At 42.2% G+C, this 15605-nt stretch overlaps 1 protein-coding gene across 7 annotated transcripts in view; it reads left to right on the forward strand.

Annotated features, from left to right (window-relative positions):
• Positions 1–280: 280 nt before the first annotated feature.
• LOC148017018 (RNA polymerase II degradation factor) overlaps positions 281–15605 on the forward strand; it is a 149688-nt gene continuing 134363 nt past the window's right edge. For 6 of the 7 annotated variants that reach the window (XR_015687928.1, XR_015687930.1, XR_015687929.1 and 3 more), the window contains exons 1-4: positions 281–584; positions 739–1134; positions 1326–1601; positions 1776–1886. Coding sequence is in view for 3 of the 7 variants with exons in the window: in XM_087663289.1 (XP_087519415.1) it covers positions 814–1134; positions 1326–1601; positions 1776–1886 (708 nt within the window). In the remaining 4 variants the exon portion in view is untranslated. Of the gene's footprint in view, positions 585–722; positions 1135–1325; positions 1602–1775; positions 1887–15605 lie in introns of those variants that run through there. The other variant, XM_087663290.1, reaches the window with a different exon arrangement.

Here is a 15605-nt window from a genome sequence, read left to right on the forward strand (position 1 = left end):
TGGAAACATTATCTAAGCACCATGTAAAGTCCACAATTGATTTGGGATTTATTGCAAACCCTACCTTACATATATATATAGTTCTTAGTGAGCATCTTTTTGTTGTGAAATCACTCAATCTTATATTCTGAATTTATATTTTCAAACAAACCTCATTGCCTAAACGTGGATCATCAAGCATGGGAACCCAAATGTGCACCGTTTGGTAATGTTAATGGAAGTGGGGACGGTCTCTAATTATCGACGCCACCACCACCATCATAATCAACTTTCTTTTCCCCCCTAATTTCGCAACCTTCTTTGCACCTCGATAACTTTCGTCTGCACAGGAACCCTGCTTTGCACCTTCCTTCACCTTACCCTTCCTTTACCGAAGGTTCGCCATATCCTCCACCACCTATTCTCGCCATATCTTTACTTTCACCTGCAGTTTCTCCTTCCTCTTCTCTCTCTCTCTCTCTCTCTCTCTCTGCTCGTCGCCTGATTTTGCTCCGCGCATAACTGCTTTCGATCGGCGGCCATCGCACGTACCGTTCACTCTCGAAATCTTGCCTGCAGCAGTCGCAGGCGTTCGCTTCCTGCAGGTATGCTCTTTTAGCCTTCTCCTGCCGTAATGCCGTGCTTCTTCAGAGTTTTGTAACCCGACGAGGCTAGGGTTTGGAGCCGTGCGGGACTTGGAATCGTGGCCTGCGCGCTTTTTAAGGCAACAACGCTTGATGCGCCATTTCGTGGCTTTAGGTTCTTCAGAGTGTGCTGTCGCCTGGAGCGACCTCCGATGTCTCAGAAAACAAGGCGTTAGGGTTGCTCTCCAGCATGGATTCTACCGGCGGTCATACTGCAATTTTGAATATGCAGAATCAGGTCGCCAGAAAGGAATGGAGAGCAGTAACTGAAGGATCTGGACGGGATAGGCTTCCCGGCGATGCACCAGGTGACCATGGCAGGGCAAATGGATCGGCCAGAATCAGGTCTAATGCAGGGTTTCATCACGACAATTCTCGTAATGGGAGAATATTTCATTCGGGTGGCAGCGGCAGTTCTAGCGACTCTGATCATCAGTCAGGCGATTTAAAGCACGTGACTGGCTCCCCGCAATCAGTTGCACAAGTAGCTGAGACAAACATTTACGAGGAGGTAATGTTGGTCTTTTGTTTTTAGGGAGAGGGACTCTTTTGTACATGTCAAGGTTCTGTTTCTGATCACCTAATTACAAAGTGCAACCTGCTGACATTGGCTTCAGCAAAAAAAGAAGTTCTAGCCTCCATGTCACACGATGAAGCTCTTACATCCTTCTTAAGCTTATAACTTAGACCTTTAACGTGCAGATACAAAGACAACATCATCAACCTGAACACCTTGACTCAACATTAAATGGGCATATTGATTCAACATCCAACGGCATAAGTCTTGATTTTGGAATTCTGAGCTCTGTCAAGAATTCTAACGAGACCTTGGAACAACGTCTCCATGATGTTATACATCAAAGGGAGGAGTTGCAACGAGTTGAGGCCGAGCTCAGAGCACAGTACATTGTTATGCGAGTCCAAAGTAATTTCGAGGAGCAGATGAAACAACAAGCGACTATTGTTGCTAATCTTCAGGTATCTGTCAGGTCTACATCGAGTAAAGACACACGCCTTAATGATTTTGCGCATGAACTTGTTTTGCTTGTTTGAAGTTATCAGTTGACATGAGGAAAGCAGTTTAGCTATCAGCTTTTGAAGACCCGTGTAATGCCATTGTGCCACCTCATTAGAAGTTCCTGATTTATCCAGGAACAATTGCAAGAGAGAGATCATAGGATACATGAATTGGAGCAGCAACTTGATGAAAGGGAGCAGCAGCTGCATGCAAATCAAAGGGAGGCCAATGAAGCAGTGAATCAGGTTTGCTTGTGACATGTGGCCTTTATCAAATACAAAGCTTAAGTGGTAGTGTTGTGATTCAAAAAGAAAATCAACAGTGCAAGCAATAATCTGCTTAGGCATTTTTTGCTGTCCTGTAGCACATTCTTCCTGTAGAAAGAACTGTATGGGTTGATTGAGCAATATTTTTAAAAACCTAAATTGCAAAGTGTATTGTCAAGAAGGTAGCATTCCAAAGCACTGAGCAGCCATGAGCTGTGACCTAGCAAGTTATTTAAGAAGAGTGTATACGTAGATATATAAGAAAGGTTTAGTGCAATGGGACCATGATATTCTGTCCTTGGGATTCAGCTATAATGCCAAAACCACAAGAGCAAAAACAGATATCATGCAAACAGATTTAGAAGCAAATTTAGGTGATTTTTGAGGGTAAAATAATTTTGTTCATAATGATGAGAACTACATATGAATTTTTTTGAGCTGACAATTGAAATTTGAAAATAAGAACACTTGGATAGCTTTGTAGTGACTATTATGTATGGGAATTAACATTATTGGTGATTGGAAGAATACATGCCGACACATTTAGTTGAACCACGATGGTATATGTGAACACATGATTGGTGATTGGGAAAATGTATGCGGACATATTTAGTTGAATTGAACAAAGATGACATTGGCTGCAATTCTTGATGCTTTCATTTGGGCTAGACAAGTACTCCATACGTGTAGTATTAGCCTTAGGTTCAACCACAGACAAGAAAAACGAATTATAAATGAATTTGGGCTAGACAAGTACTCCATACGTGTAGTATTAGCCTTAGGTTCAACCACGGACAAGAAAAAGCAAATTATAAATGAATTTGGAGAGAACTTGGAGCGTCTTTGAAGGTAGCATTTATCACAGTTTTGGAGGAGGAAGTTGGTAGTGTTCACTTAATGATTGAGTTTCAATTGAGATTAAATTTTATATAATTTTAAGTCTATCAAGGTAATAGATGTGATGAAACATCTCGAAGTGAAAAAAAGTGGATATTAGTTGTGACAAGCGAAGTGTCAACATTGCAAAATCTATACGAAGAGGGTTTGCTTAATTTTCAAGCCATTTAGCAATGGAGTCTCGATTTTAGTATTGTGAGTGTACAATGTGTTGCTCGAGCATAACCATTGCAATATGAGTCTATTGACATAAGGTGTGACTTTGAGGAATGCATTCTAAAAGTCTAGACATGTAGTCATTTATACATTCTATGACCAAAATTTGCGACTCTTTATGGACAAGATCAACAAAGGAAAAATTAGCATCATCTCTTATCCTAGTAAAAATTTTCATATTGTAAGTGTATCAAGTACATTTCTTTGCAAATGAATCAATTGCAAAGTGTAGAATTTTGCTTCTTTCAGCTAAGTCATTGATTTTCAATTATTGACTCTTAGATCAAAACCAATCTTAAAAGTACCAAGACTAAGATTGTTCCATGCTGTATGCATACTATACTAGTATATGTTGGGTATACGTAGACATTGTTTGGTTACACAGCTATAAGCTAGGCTCTTAGTCATACATAGTCCATTAGTTTTAGAAGTCAAATTGGTTTATCTAAAATTATTGAAGTTTGAAGATGAGGTGCGAAATTTAAGGTCAATTGACTTGAGAATATTCTAAATGTATCAGCTGGTTGGTATACTATGAACAAGGGATTGTCAATGGTCTTCCTTGTTTAATTATGCATATCACATGGAGTATAGTAGCTTTATTTTATAAATCCTTATTTGTAGTGCTTTTGGAGGTCCAAGTATTGACATGTTATATTCCATGCTAAAACTTGTTTGAAGGCTTCAAATTATTATACATGTACTCTACAAGATAAGTTTGATCACATTCTCAACTTGAATAAATATACATGCGATCTTGTGCAAAATAAGCTTTGATGATGATAGTTGAAGCAATTGCATTTATGGACAAGAAAAGAGTATGAATGTGAAGGTAACAAAAGAGTTTACATAGATGGGTGAATGGCCTAAATATGAGAATTATGAGGGGTGCAAGCATTGAGAGGAAGTGGATTAAAAAATTTGGAGAAAAATTAAATGGTGAAAATGACATGAGATTGCCTGAAGAGGCCATATTGGTTGCCAAAACAAGCATAGTCACTTTAGCTACTTTATTTTTGGCCATACTCATAAATAATGGACAAAAAGTAATAATTTACTAAAACAATGACTTAGTGGATAAGCTCTCCATTGATATATGTAGATGATCAATTTAAGATATCGATTGTGGTAGTCATTGCTTCAGCCCATAGACACTGAGGTGTTTGCTGATGCTCCATCATTGTGTGTGTCATCTCAGTGACACTCCGGTTCTGCTGCTCCAATATGCCATTCTCTTGAGGTGTGTTTGTGTTTGCAAACTCTTGATGAATGCCATGATCTACAAAGAATCGAGTAAATTCATTGAAGATAAACTATCTATCCACCTTTGTCGGATCGCAAAGTCTTTAGTTTTTAGCTAGATTTGTGCTCCTCGAAGATGAGCCAATCCTTGAAATGTGAGAATGATTTTGATTTGAGTGCCAAGAAATACTGTCTATATCATTCTGCTAAAATCATCAACAATTAGTATTAAATATAAACCTCCTTGAAGGGACTCCATCCTCATTGGTCCACGTTAGTTTATTGAAACAAGCTCCAAGGGGTTCTTCATGTTCCATGTAGCCTTGCTAGGAATTGGATCCCATGTTGTTTGCCTCTAATGCAAGACACGTATGGCGAGTGGCTCACTGCAACATTCGGCAATCCACAAATCAACCACCCACAAGCGGCCTTCTAAAGATACTCATAGTTGAGGTGGCCAAATGTAGCATGCCATAGCTCGAGCGGTTTGTGTCTGAGAAGAGAGAAAAAGAGAAGTAAATGTGTCACAGGGACATGAAATTTTTGAGATGCTTTAATCTTGCTAGTAACATTTGATTAATTCACTTATCAAATGTGCAAGGTTGTAAAGCACATGTGATGCATATGGTAGTTATTTCATGGTAATAGATCAAGGACCTTGAGGAAGCAATGGATGCCAAAGACAAAAGTTGTGACAAGTTATGTCATTAGTCTTGGATGTCACTTGGTGTTAGTTTTGGCCCTAGGACAATTAATTAACCATTAAGTGTCAGTGGCGACACTAGGGACTAGGCATTAATAAATTAATTAATGCTAGTCTAAGTGTCAATTGAGGTTGGGGATCACTTGAGGTTGCAAATGGCCTAGCCAATTAACTTGTGGACGGGCAATTTAAAATTCGGGCAAGATTAGAAGGGCTGAAATGCAAAAATGCCCATGCAATGGGAGAGAAGGATGTTTTGGGGTTGGTGGAGAGCCATTTAGTGCATTTTGGTGGTGGGAGAGAGGAAAAAGAGGCTGCTGGTCTGATTTTCTGCCATTGGAGGACGTTCTGAGGCAGCCAACCGCAACAAGAGGCCTAGTAGGAGCAGGTGACAGCAGATTGGCCCCTTCCAGGTGCAGGTGACAATAGCCAAGGGCTGGCGACAGCATTTAATGCCCTCCTTGGCAGTAGGCGACAGCATTTGGGGTTGTTTCAGGCAGGTAGCAATCAATTTTGTGCTTTTCATGTGTGGAAAATCAAGAAATTCTCTCTCCCCAGCATTCTCTCATCTTCTCCAGCTCATTCTCAAGTTATTTAGCAGATGTCAGCCATTTGTAGTAGATCATAGCCAAATTTGATGGCAAAGGAATTTCTGTAGTAAACCCTAATTTACAGCAAAAAGTAGGGTTTTAGTAGCCACCTTGGGACTTGTGCCATGAGTTAGAGGCATTGTAAACTGAAATCAGCATCTGAAGTTTTGGGAATCCTCAGTTTGTTCGATTTTTGAATGTTCCAACAAAGGATAGCAAGGGTAAGAAGAAGAACTCGTCTTCTATACCTTCGGGACAGCAAGGTACATTGAAGATAGTGCCAAAGCCTTTGCTTGAAGCTCCCAAAGAAGCCAATGAAGAGAAATAGTTGGTACCTATGGGGCAAGGTGTGTAAATGTAAGGCGTAGTCATAGGGAATGGGCGGGACGGACCCATGGGATGCTGGGATGCCGTCCACAAGATAGAAACGTGATGGGATAAGTCACATGCAAATGTGATGTCACATTTTCTTGTGTCACAAACTGATGGACAGGGATGTGTCACGGGACGGACCTGTCATGTTGGGGATGCAGGAAGTGACGGATGGGAATGGGCAATTGACTCGAGGAAATAGTAACGGTTAATTTATTTGTTTAATCTTTAACATAAGTTAGACTTTTGCTAGGGTGACGAGTCATAAAATTAAGGATGATTGACTACTTGAGTTGTGAAAGGTGTGTATGTTTTGAGTTTACATTGAATAGAATACACAATCTGCCCAGTCCCTCATGCTTCTTGGGACTTGAATTCTACAACCTGCTTGTCACTTGCCATTTACTAGCCAGCTCTAAGCTCTTTCTGTCCACAGCTAAAACCTCTCTCTCTTCTCTCCTCTCTAGAGTCTATCTATTGTAGTGTGCAGTCTGCCCCGAGTTTCAATCTTCCTCATCATCCCATGGCATCAACATCCCAAGCACGAGGTAACCACTCTAGTCGAGGTAGTCATCGTGGCAGTAGGACCTATGCATGGTCTTGGTGGGATGTGAAGAATGCCAAGCATCTTGGAAGTGGAGCATGATCTCGTGCATGGATATGCAAGTTGTGCCAGTATTGTTGCACAAGTGAGATAAGTAAAGTTCAAGCTCACTTCTTGCGCATTGAAGGGTATGAAGTGCAATATTATCCCAACGTGACTCCCAAGAAGAGAAAAGAGCTCATAGAGAAGGATGCAGGGGTATAGGCCTCGTCTTCAACAAGAAGAGCACCATGTCCTGCCGGCCATTGACCTTGCTATATTTGTGACAGCATTGACCTCTTAGGTATCTCGTGCACCATGTAGTACTGATGCTAGTCACACATCGTCACTTCGGGATGCATTTGGAATAGGAGCATCTATTGGGCAAGCATCGATTGATCCTCCTAGGCGATAACGCACTCTTGAGGCTTTTTGGGATCCACAATAAAAAGAGGAAGTTGATGTTGTTGCACGGTTATTTTTTCACAATCACATGGCATTTAATGTTGCAAGGTCAAAATTTTTTAAAGCAATGCGCAAAAAAATTGGGGAGTATGGCCCAACTTTTACTTCTTCATTGGAAACCTTGCGTAACACATTGCTTGAGAGGGAAAGGCAAGTGGTGGAGGAAGCAGTTGGGAAAGCCAGGCATGCATGCCAAAAGAATGGTGTGTCACTGGTTGAAGATGGATGGAGTGACTTGTGTAGAAGATCTATCCATTGGGTGGTTGCTTATTCTCTAGGTGAGATGTACTTCATTTCATCTCATGATGCTTAAGGAATAGGAAAATCAGCTGATACACTTGCTGCCAAGTGGGCTGATACAGTGGAGTTTATTGACAATGATCTTATTGTGGGGTTCATTGTTGATGGTGAACCTGCAAACAAGGCCCTGTGTGTCATTTTACAAAATGTCTATTTGCATATTACCGTCTCTTATTGCATAGCATATCGTTTGAACAACTTGCAAAAAGACATTGAAAGATTGCTATGGATACAACTTGTTGATAATGCAAATTTGATGGTGTCATTTATACTGAATCATTAATTCTTGCGTCATGAGTTCAGCAAGAAGTCCAAAAAAATGTTGCTAAAGTATTTTGAAACTCAGTTTGCATTCAAATTTCTTATGTTGGGTTGATTGAACACATGCAATGGTGCTCTAAGACAACTCTTTATCAGTGATGAGTTTACTTCTTCACCATTGTCTATCACTTGTAATATAGGGAGCAAGAGGCTCTTCTGGCTGTCCAAATGCACTTGTGGACTGTTTTAAGATTGGGGCAGCATTATGTTGCGGGGATTTTGGTGTTGATGGGCTTGAGCTGTAGGATTTGGCCATTCACGTACTTAGTCAAGTAGGTAGTTCATCATGTTTAGAGCAATTGTGGAGCTCCCACAAACATATAGCATTAAGAAAAAGGAATCACCTTTGCACACAAATGGCAAATGATTTGGTTGTTCTGAGTGCCAACTCATGTATGGTTATTAAAAGCATGATTGCAAAGCAGATTTGTTTGTGGAGTGCAAAGAGCAGTAGATAGAAGAGCCAAAGAAGCACCATCAAGATGAGGATGAGGATGATCACAACAATCGTTGTGAGGAGGAGGTCTAAGTGATGCTTACGGCCATGGCATGATCGATGGCCCATTTTGATGTCTTTGCTCTAGCTTCCATGTATCTTGGGCCTTGGCATTTATGATATGCCGTTTTGTCATTTTGATTTGCAATAGTCGTGACTCTTTTTGTCATTTGACATTTTGAATTTATCAGAGTAGACTATCTACTTCAGTCACGTTTTACTTTTATATCTTTCAACATTGTACTCATTGAAGTTTCATTATCAATGCAAACTTGTTGAACGAGTCATGACATATGTACTTGGCACTCTCTATAGCTTATTTTATTATATTATTAAAATTAAAAAATTTATCAGCTTTGCACTTGCCTTGGGGGATGGTCCCATGGGCTATTATATCGTGTTCATTGTTAATAATTATTTGTATAAATTAGAGTTACGTTACACTTTTGTATGTTACTTTGATGATGCACATTTAGAACAAAGCAAAGTAAAAAAAGGTTAAATTTTTAGTATATTTTGAATGATTTGAATGCCTTTTCGGGCCTACGTCCCCATCCCCTATTTTCGGCCATCTCCGTCGCGTCCTTGTCCTTGTCACCATCCCCCGTCACTTGTGACTATGATGCAAGCCATCATGGAAGTGCCAATTGAATGGATTTTGGATAGTTGGGCATGCATGTTGTGATGGGGCAGCCGCGATACTTTGGTGGCAGCAGGATTTTCCATGCAATGATTGGAGAAGGACCGCATATGGGAATGTATGGAACAACTCCCTATGATATGCAACAACCAATGCATGGTGTGCAAGGCCGAATGTAGTTGGGTATGGCTGAAAATGTGCATAATCTTATGTATGGCAACATCAGTTTGCTGCCGGGGGTACAAAGTGGCATGCTTGGTAATGCATTTGCACCCTTGAATGCTTACGGAGCTCAAGGAGTGAGTGTTGGCCATTCATATGCTTCTTTGGTTCTTCGTCATGATATAAATACATCAAATGTACCCTTTTTGCAGTAGCTAGTATATGACAACTTTGACTCCTAAAGGGGCAGCAAAAGATTATGATGAGGGCGAAAAAGGTGTTAGGTTTGAGTCCTTCAATGGTGCACAAGATAGGCTGAATGCTTTGACTTTCATTCAACAATTTGATGTAGTATATTCAAGGGGAAACTTCATTGAATCCTCTTAAGATTCGGAAGGCAACCACTTTCTTGAAGGGGAATGCATTGCAACCGTGGTACATACCTTGATGCAAGGAAGAGCACCGCCAATATGGGTGCAATTCAAGCAAGGGTTTGCATCAAATTAGTTGACGAGCACTTTTGAGGTGGACATCATGATAGCTTGGAATAAGCTTGATGTCAAAGGAATGCAAGATTTTAGAGCAATACAATAAGAAGTTTTGGGATCCATTGCAGCACGTCACTTCTTATTGTCCGGTATCCCTTCATGAGCAAGTGGAAAAGCACGTATGTGGGCTGCCCAAAGGAATCAAGGACTTCTATATTAAGTCCACTGTGTCTAGTATGTCTTAGCTTGTAGAGATTGTTGCTACAGCGGATGTTTTGCTGTGTGGGATCTCAAGAAATGATTGAGCAACTAGAGAGACAATAGGGTTTGCAAGGAGAAACACAGTGTGTAGGGCAAACATCGAGAAGAGAAGGAAAACTCAGATGAACAAGACAATGAAGGAATGAAATAATGAAGTGAATATGATACAAAGGTGTTGTAGTATGAAAGATGTCTTGGAGCAGGGAGATTGTTGAAGAAGTCTCTAAGCAGAGATGATGAGGTGTTGCTTGGATTAGAGAGATTGCCATTGAAGAGAAGCCTTTGAATTTGCAACGTAGGGATGAAGTCTAGTGGTGCTTGGAGTAGGAAGACTACAGTTGAAGGGTGAGGCGCCTCTGAGTCTGCAAACGCAAGATTGAAGAGCTGATGCTAGTTACAAGGAGTGACGCCAGGTGTGGTGGAAGAGCTAGAAACTGAAAACGCAAGTGTAGAGAGCCTCTAATGCTGACGTGTAGTGGAGTTGAGGGTCACTAGTTGTGAAGGAGATCTTAGATGCATCAAATGCAAATGGGTAGAGTCTCCTGATTGGCAAATGTAGGGTGCAAGGGCTGCTAATTTGATGCCAAGATGATGGAGGAAGTTGCAAGGTGGAGGAGCTGCCCAAATAGCCAAATGCAAGTTGGTGATGTTGCATGGAGAAGCTGCTAATGCCAATTGTCAAAAGCCAGTGTGACAGGAGTAGGAGTGCTGTCGGCAGGGATAGAGGAGAAGCACAAGTTGAAGAAGAGGGAGACTGCCACCAAAACACAGCCTTGATGATGATGGAGATTGGTGCCTGCCACTTGGCAACAAGAGATGTTGATGGTGGAAGGAGAGGAGAGAGGAGATGATGGTTTCATGAAGTGAGTGCGTGTGGTGTGAAGTGGTAAAGAATAAATGAGAGGTGCTGAATATATAGGCATGAACAATCTTGAGTCTCGCCCACTAAAGTTTGTTGAGTGGTACTCCATCTCTCTTGGAAGGCCCTAGAAAGGCGGAAAGCAAAAATGGAAATCAAGATGGGAAACTGCACAGGATGATGTGGTTTCTCAACACCCCCTCTCAAGCAAAAAAGGAAGCACAAAGAGGAGTGAGGTGAAGAGAAGAAGATCCACCTTGTAATCTAAGAATGCCACTTCAAAGGAGACTTGTGAAGATAGTTAGGAGGCTGGACGAGTGGTAGAACCTAAAACACAGCCTCGAGTGAGAAGCCACTAGCTTTGTGACACCATGCTGGAAGGAATACGAAGGCCTACTCATAAAGTCGCCCTTAGAAATCCAAGGGCCGTGATCGAAGATAGATCCTTTAGATGTTGGGTGTTAGGAAAGGTAAAATTACTTAAAAGAGAGCCAAACCTTGGAAGTAAAAGATGGTGTTGGAAGAACTTCGAGAGTAGTAGTGTCCCCCTCTCCAAGACATCGTTCACTGCTTCACAGTTGGAGAATCAATTTATGGAGCAGATCTTTAGATTATATGGATTACCACAGGTAATTGGAGGAGGAGGACTCTTTGAAGATGAAGAAAAAGGAGATGTTCCCTTTAAGGGTGAAGGAAAAGGATTCCCCTTTGTATCCCCCTTTGAAGGAGAGAGGGACTGCGACTCATGGATCTCAGACCTGAAGGGATGTGATAACAAAGGAAGTACCGTTGGTCATGTTGCAAAAGGTATTTGGGGCTCAGAAAGAGCAAAAGCCGAAGAGCGCCCAAAGGTGTCTTTTCGAACGTGAGTAGAGGGTGGTGGGATAGGAGGCCTAGGGTGAGCCAAGGATGGCAACAATTGCGGGCTCTCAATGGAGTGGATTGTTGAGGAGATGGGGGGCGTGGTAACCATTGGACGTGAAAATGGGTGGGAGAAACTGCTGTGTAGTTTGGTAGTTGTAAAGAAATATTCTGGTACAGAAATACAAATAACAATCGTATGACAAAGCACAGATCGATAAAAGAACTCAGTTAAGGTTAGGGTAACTCAGAGACAATGAACACAGAAAATAACTGAAGTGATATAACTGCTGAATATACAATGCTCTTGCAGCAAACACACTGTAGTGAATGAATACTGAACCTCGAACTCCTGTATCTCAAGGATCAGGGCAGGGGTAATGAGTTAGAGAGTGTGTCGTACTTCGAATGGATCCCGAATTGCAGTAAGGCAGTCTCCGGATATCGAACATCAGCAAATGTAGGAGCGAGAAGCTAGACTGATACATACAGTAGTGGGAAGAGAGAGACTAAAAATGCAGGCTGCAAGAGAGAGAGAGGTTGAAAACGCAGGCATGACATCAGACCCAATACCTTCACAAAACAAGCATACTAACCCTACCATTGTTGGTGAAGAAGAATAAAGCTAAGGTGCGGATATAGCAAATATGCGAAGCAAGCAAGACGAGCAAAGCAAGCAAGCAAGCTAAGGAAAAATTGCCTCGGAGATTGCCGTGGGTAATGCTACGAATATGGTGGATCTAGAGTCGACCACTCCAAAAGATTGAAAAGGGATAAATGCGTACAAATGCATATATACATGAATAGAATGCCAATGCATGGGGTAACGCAAAGGGCGATGCAAGATGTTATTCTCATGCAAGATGCAATGCAACGGTGCCACTTGGACAATACCTTCGCAGGAGAATTGTTCACTTGCCCAAGTGCCCTTTTACAATCAAATCATTTTGATAGTGTACATGAAGTTACAAATGTCCATAATACAATACAAAAGAATAAATGTATGAATGTCGAAAAACTATAAGCAACATCATTGTCACTATCAAGAGTAGAAGCTACCTCCTCTTAAACTAGAAGGGAAAGCAAGAGGGAAGCACCCTCTCCTCGTGAAGTTGAAGAAGTTGGGGAGCGTATACCCAAACAGATCCTGGGTAACAAGTACTAAAAAACCGGTCGGTTGATTGCTTTGGTCAAAATATCTGCAAAATTGTCTGATGTAGGCACAACCTCTATGTGGATAGTGCTTAGCTCAACTTGCTCTTTGGAAAAATGGAAGTGGACTTCCACATGCCGCGTCCGTGGTATAATGATTGTATTGCCTGTAAGGGCAATGGCACTTTGGTTGTCGTAGTAGACAACGGTGGGAGAGTCACATGGGAAATGAAGTGCCGCCAGTAAACCCCTCAGATAGCTGGCCTTGGTGATGCCATCGAAGAGAGCCCGTTCGTTGTGGAAGCTGCCACCGTCTCCTGCTTACGGCTTGACCAAGAAATAGGAGCCGTGTCCAAGGTAAAGAGGTAGCCGCCATGAGAACGCCGGGTGTTGGGATCTCTTGCCCAATCAGAATAAGTATACCCTTGTAAACATAAACTAGAACCACAGGTTAGACCATAAGAATAAATACACCATAAATAACGCAACACACGAAGACATGCAAACCAATGTGATATCCTAGATGCTGTGAAATACTGACTGAGTATGCTGACAGAGTAAGCTAAATCTGGCCTAGTGTGAATTAACCAAAGAAGTTTCCCTACAACAGAGCAATAAGTATGTGCATCGAAGGGTTGTCCAAGGGTATTCTTCGACAAGTGGACAGTAGGATCAAGAGGCGTGGCCACTAGCTGTGTCTGATCCGAAGTATGCTGTTCCACTAGCTGAAGTGCGTACTTCTGTTGTGGCACAAAAATGCATCCCCTAGAACGAACTACATCCATCCCCAAAAAATAAGACAACAAACCAAGGTACTTCAATTTAAAAGTAGCACTAAACTTTGCCTTGTTGTCTACTATGGTAGCAGAATCTGAGCGTGTGATGAGTAAGTCATCAACATATAGCAGGATATAGTTGACCCTTTCTATGGTAGATCGAACATATAAGTTCAGGTCATAAGGGGTAGAATGGTATCCATGAGTCCGTAATAACTCATCCATCCTATGAAACGAGGATTGCGGTGCTTGCTTCAACCCATAAAGAGCTTTTTGCAAGCGGAATACCTTATCCTTTGGGTTCCCTGAAGGAAAGCCCGGCGGTTGCTCCACATAGACTTCCTCCTCAAAATAACCATTCAGGAAGGCACTCTTGACATCCATGTGATATATCTGTCAACCGTGGTGAGCGCCTTGGGCGAGAAGCAATCGGAAATATGTCAATTGCGTGGTAGGAGCAAAGGTCTCTTCATAATCAATGCCATGCCTTTGTCGAAGCCCTTGCATGACAAGGTGAGCCTTGTACTTATCTAAAGTCCCATCAGCTTTTAGCTTGGTCTTGAAAATCCACTTTATCTCGATGACTTTCTTGTGGCTTGGACGATCCACCAATGTCCAAGTCTCATTTCGATCAATACTCTCGAGCTCCTTCTCCATGGCCTCTCACCTAAGGGTGTTGAAGAGCCTCTTGCCATGTATTCGGTTCAGAATGTACTATATAATCGGTTGTAAACAATGACGCAAATGAAGCATGAGGAGCAAACCGGGCAGATCTTCTAAGCCCCTTCGGAGTAGAATCTGTGGGTAGGATCCTCGAATCCGGCACGGTTTGTTGGTACCTGTGAGGTAACGGATCTTCGGAGGGGGCGTGGGAGATGAGGAATTTGTAGTAATGTCACGAGTGGGAAGTAGACTAGGCTCAGTAGGCACGATCTCCGATGATGTGGAAGGAGGAATAGGAGCAGAATCCTGTGCAAAGGATTGCACAATATTCCTCTCGTAAAAAACGATGACCCTCCTAGTGATCACCTTGTTTGTCCGAGGATCGAAGAAATTATAGTGTTTCGCTTCAGAGGAATATTCGACAAAAATAAGGAGATTAGCTTGGGGAGTGAGCTTTCCTATCTTATCATCAGGTGTGTGTGTGTGTAGGCACGACACCCGAAGACTCAGAAGTGGAAAAATGACAGGCCAAGAGCAAAAAAAAAAGCCTCATACGAGGTTTTCTTGGAAAGAGCAGTAGTCGGGCATCGATTGAGGATGTACACCGAAGTGTTAACAGCCTCGATCCAAAGGTGCTTAGGAAGCTCTGTTGCGAACATCATAGAGCGTGGCATTTCCATGACAGTCTATTTCTATGCTCTATGACTCTATTCTGAGAGGGGGAGTTAGTAGAGGTGAGTTGGTGAGAGATGCCATGCTTCAGTAGAAACTCAGAAAACTTGTGGGAGGTAAACTCATCATCGCTATCACTTCTCATGCAACCAACACGACGTCCAGTCTGGTTATGAATGAGCAGCATCCAAGCAGAAAAATAGGTAAAAGCATCAGACTTATGCTTGAGGAAGTACATCCACATGTATCTAGAATGATCATCCACTATAAAAAAGAAGTATAGTGCACCATTTAAGGTGGTAGTGGATGTCGGCCCACAAAGATCAACATGAATCAATCTAAGAGGCTCCTCAGTACGATGTGTAGACTGTTGAGGGAATGGGGTACGATGCTGCTTTTCGAGCTGACAAGCTTTATAGACATCACGAGCTAGTTTGAGGCGGGGAAGGCCCTCAACTAGCTGATGGTGGGATAACTCATAAAGAGATTCATCACCAATATGCCCTAAGCGAAATTGCCAAAGACGCTCATTGTTCGTAGGCTTCCAAGATGTAGCTAATGTCTGGAAGCTATGGAACACGGAGTCCTGAGCTGTCGGCTCGGTCAGAAAGTGAGTCATGTGGTAAAGGCCACTAGGTTGTGCCTCGCCACAAGCAAGGATCTTGACTATGGTCGTTGTAAAGAAAATTGCTCGTCCCAACCGGCAAAGCTCCTGAACAGATAATAAGTTCACCCCAAGCTGGGGGATATGGTATACATTGTCCAACAAAGCCAGATTTGGACCCTTGGCAGTGGCAAAACTGACGCTATCTTGAGCTTGAATCTTGACCGAGGAGTTGTTTCCTACGTGGACTCGCCCGGCTGCAGGGGATTGGGTATAGAAAATGTCCTCTATAGGAGTCGTGTGATGTGTAGTTCCATTGCCCACAATCCGAACAGGAGCTAACATGCTCGGCTGTTATGAGTGGGCCTCTGCGGT

The sequence above is a fragment of the Lygodium microphyllum genome, chromosome 22, assembly GCF_053477565.2.
Source record: "Lygodium microphyllum isolate KBCC chromosome 22, Lygodium_microphyllum_v1.1.10, whole genome shotgun sequence".
Taxonomy (NCBI): domain Eukaryota; kingdom Viridiplantae; phylum Streptophyta; class Polypodiopsida; order Schizaeales; family Lygodiaceae; genus Lygodium; species Lygodium microphyllum.